The sequence below is a fragment of the Sinocyclocheilus anshuiensis genome, unplaced genomic scaffold (assembly GCF_001515605.1).
Source record: "Sinocyclocheilus anshuiensis isolate Anshui unplaced genomic scaffold, SAMN03320099.WGS_v1.1 scaffold655, whole genome shotgun sequence".
Taxonomy (NCBI): domain Eukaryota; kingdom Metazoa; phylum Chordata; class Actinopteri; order Cypriniformes; family Cyprinidae; genus Sinocyclocheilus; species Sinocyclocheilus anshuiensis.
Genome location: NW_015548221.1, coordinates 227,662 through 229,482, shown reverse-complemented (window position 1 = coordinate 229,482; position 1,821 = coordinate 227,662). Strand labels below are relative to the sequence as shown.

The 1,821-nt window shown below is 37.0% G+C and overlaps 1 protein-coding gene across 3 annotated transcripts in view; it reads right to left on the bottom strand.

Annotated features, from left to right (window-relative positions):
* The window catches only part of LOC107654201 (vascular endothelial growth factor receptor 1-like), a 35,378-nt gene that overhangs the window by 18,475 nt on the left and 15,082 nt on the right, over positions 1-1,821 (bottom strand). For all 3 annotated transcript variants that reach the window (XM_016441171.1, XM_016441172.1, XM_016441173.1), the window contains exon 10: positions 682-829. In XM_016441171.1, coding sequence (XP_016296657.1) covers positions 682-829 — 148 coding nt within the window. The remainder of the gene's footprint in view (positions 1-681; positions 830-1,821) is intronic.

Sequence of the window (1,821 nt, the reverse complement as noted above, 5' to 3'; positions counted from 1 at the left end):
CACACACACACACACACACACACACACACACACACACACACACACACACACACACACGTACATATGTGTGTGTGTATGTCTGTAAATATAGACACATGTCTCCACTCATATGTGCATTCATTCTAAAAAAAACACATCAAACACACTGTGACCAGGTACAGTGTGAAATAACTGAACTGTTTAAATGGTTTCAGGACATTACGCAATGATGGAGAGGATATCTAACTTAGTCTAGTGTGAGAAATCCAAACCTAGCAAAATTGCATTGTCTTGCATGTGTTTTTTCACCTGGATCAAATGCTAAATTAAAAGTGGCTGAATTTTTGGCCCTGACCCAGTATTCTTCACCGTATCCCTTTCCTCTGTGACTAAAGGGCAATGAGGACATGATTAGTCAGTCATTGGGGAAATGTTTGCAAATTTAGAAAGTTCATTGTAATGCTTTCACTTTTTAAAACATGAGAGTGGGAAATAAAATGTGATTTTAGAGAGCTCGCAGAAGCCTGAATAAAACAAAGGGACCATAATCTTCCTAAAACAGGGTCTATGTTATGTGAGTAGGCTACTTTGGCTCACAATAATAAGGTTGTGTATTTGATCTGCATTTCAGTGTGCATTCATCACTGCCTTATTTCATATTTGACAAACATTTGTGTGTTTCTGAGTGGATTGTGAACTTACAGGCCTTTCGGAGGACACGGATGCCAGAGCCATTGGATTTGAGGTGGTGGGACACCGTCAGAAGTGCAGTGCAGGGCTTGTCTGCTGCCTCGTTGGACAATCCCGGGTTGCTGAGAGGAAACTGTCTTTTCTCCAATCTGTGGCTTCACTGTGAACAGATTTTGATGAAAGGGAAAAGGCAATGAGGGCATATTGTCATAGTCTCCATTATAAATAATAATAAATTATTTATTATGTGCGTGTGTGTGTTTGAGCAAAAAAAATGTAAAACGGGATCTTTTTTTACATTTTAATTATAGTTTGTTCAACTATCAAATTTACAAAACGGTTTGATTGAATTTGATAAACCAGTTCTATAACATTAAAAGTCGTGCTGGGCAACGATTAATCACGATTAATCGCATCCAAAATAAAATATTTTTTTATATGTGACCCTGGACCACAAAACCAGTCATAAGGTTCCATTTTTTTAAAATTGAGATTTATACATCATCTGAAAGCTGAATAAATAAACTTTCCATTGATGTATGGGTTGTTAGGATAGGACAATATTTGGCCTAGATTCAACTATTTGAAGATCTGGAATCTGAGGGTGCAAAAAAATCCAAATACTGAGAAAATCGCCTTTAAAGTTGTCCAAATGAAGTCCTTAGCCATGCATATTACTAATCAAAAGTTACATTTTGATAAATTTACGGTAGGAAATTTACAAAATATCTTCATGGGACATGATCTTTACTTAATATCCTAATGATTTTTGGCATAAAAAAAAAATCGATAATTTTGACCCATACAATGTATTTTTGGCTATTGCTACAAATATACCCCAGCGACTTAAGACTGGTTTGGTGCTCCAGGGTTAAATATAATTAGGGATACCGATACTGGTATCGGTATCGGGCCCGATACTGAGCTCTTGTACTCGTACTCGTTAAAATGCCCCGTTAAAATGCCCCGATACCAAATGCCGATACCACAAAGCATGTGATAAGTGCCATATTCAGACAAAGAAACACCGACAACAGAACAACAGACAGCAGAATGGAGTTATTAGAGATTAAGGATGTCTACGAAGTATATGTATGCAATGAATATAATGTTAAACATTCAGTATTAACGCCTGTATAGCTGATGTGCGCG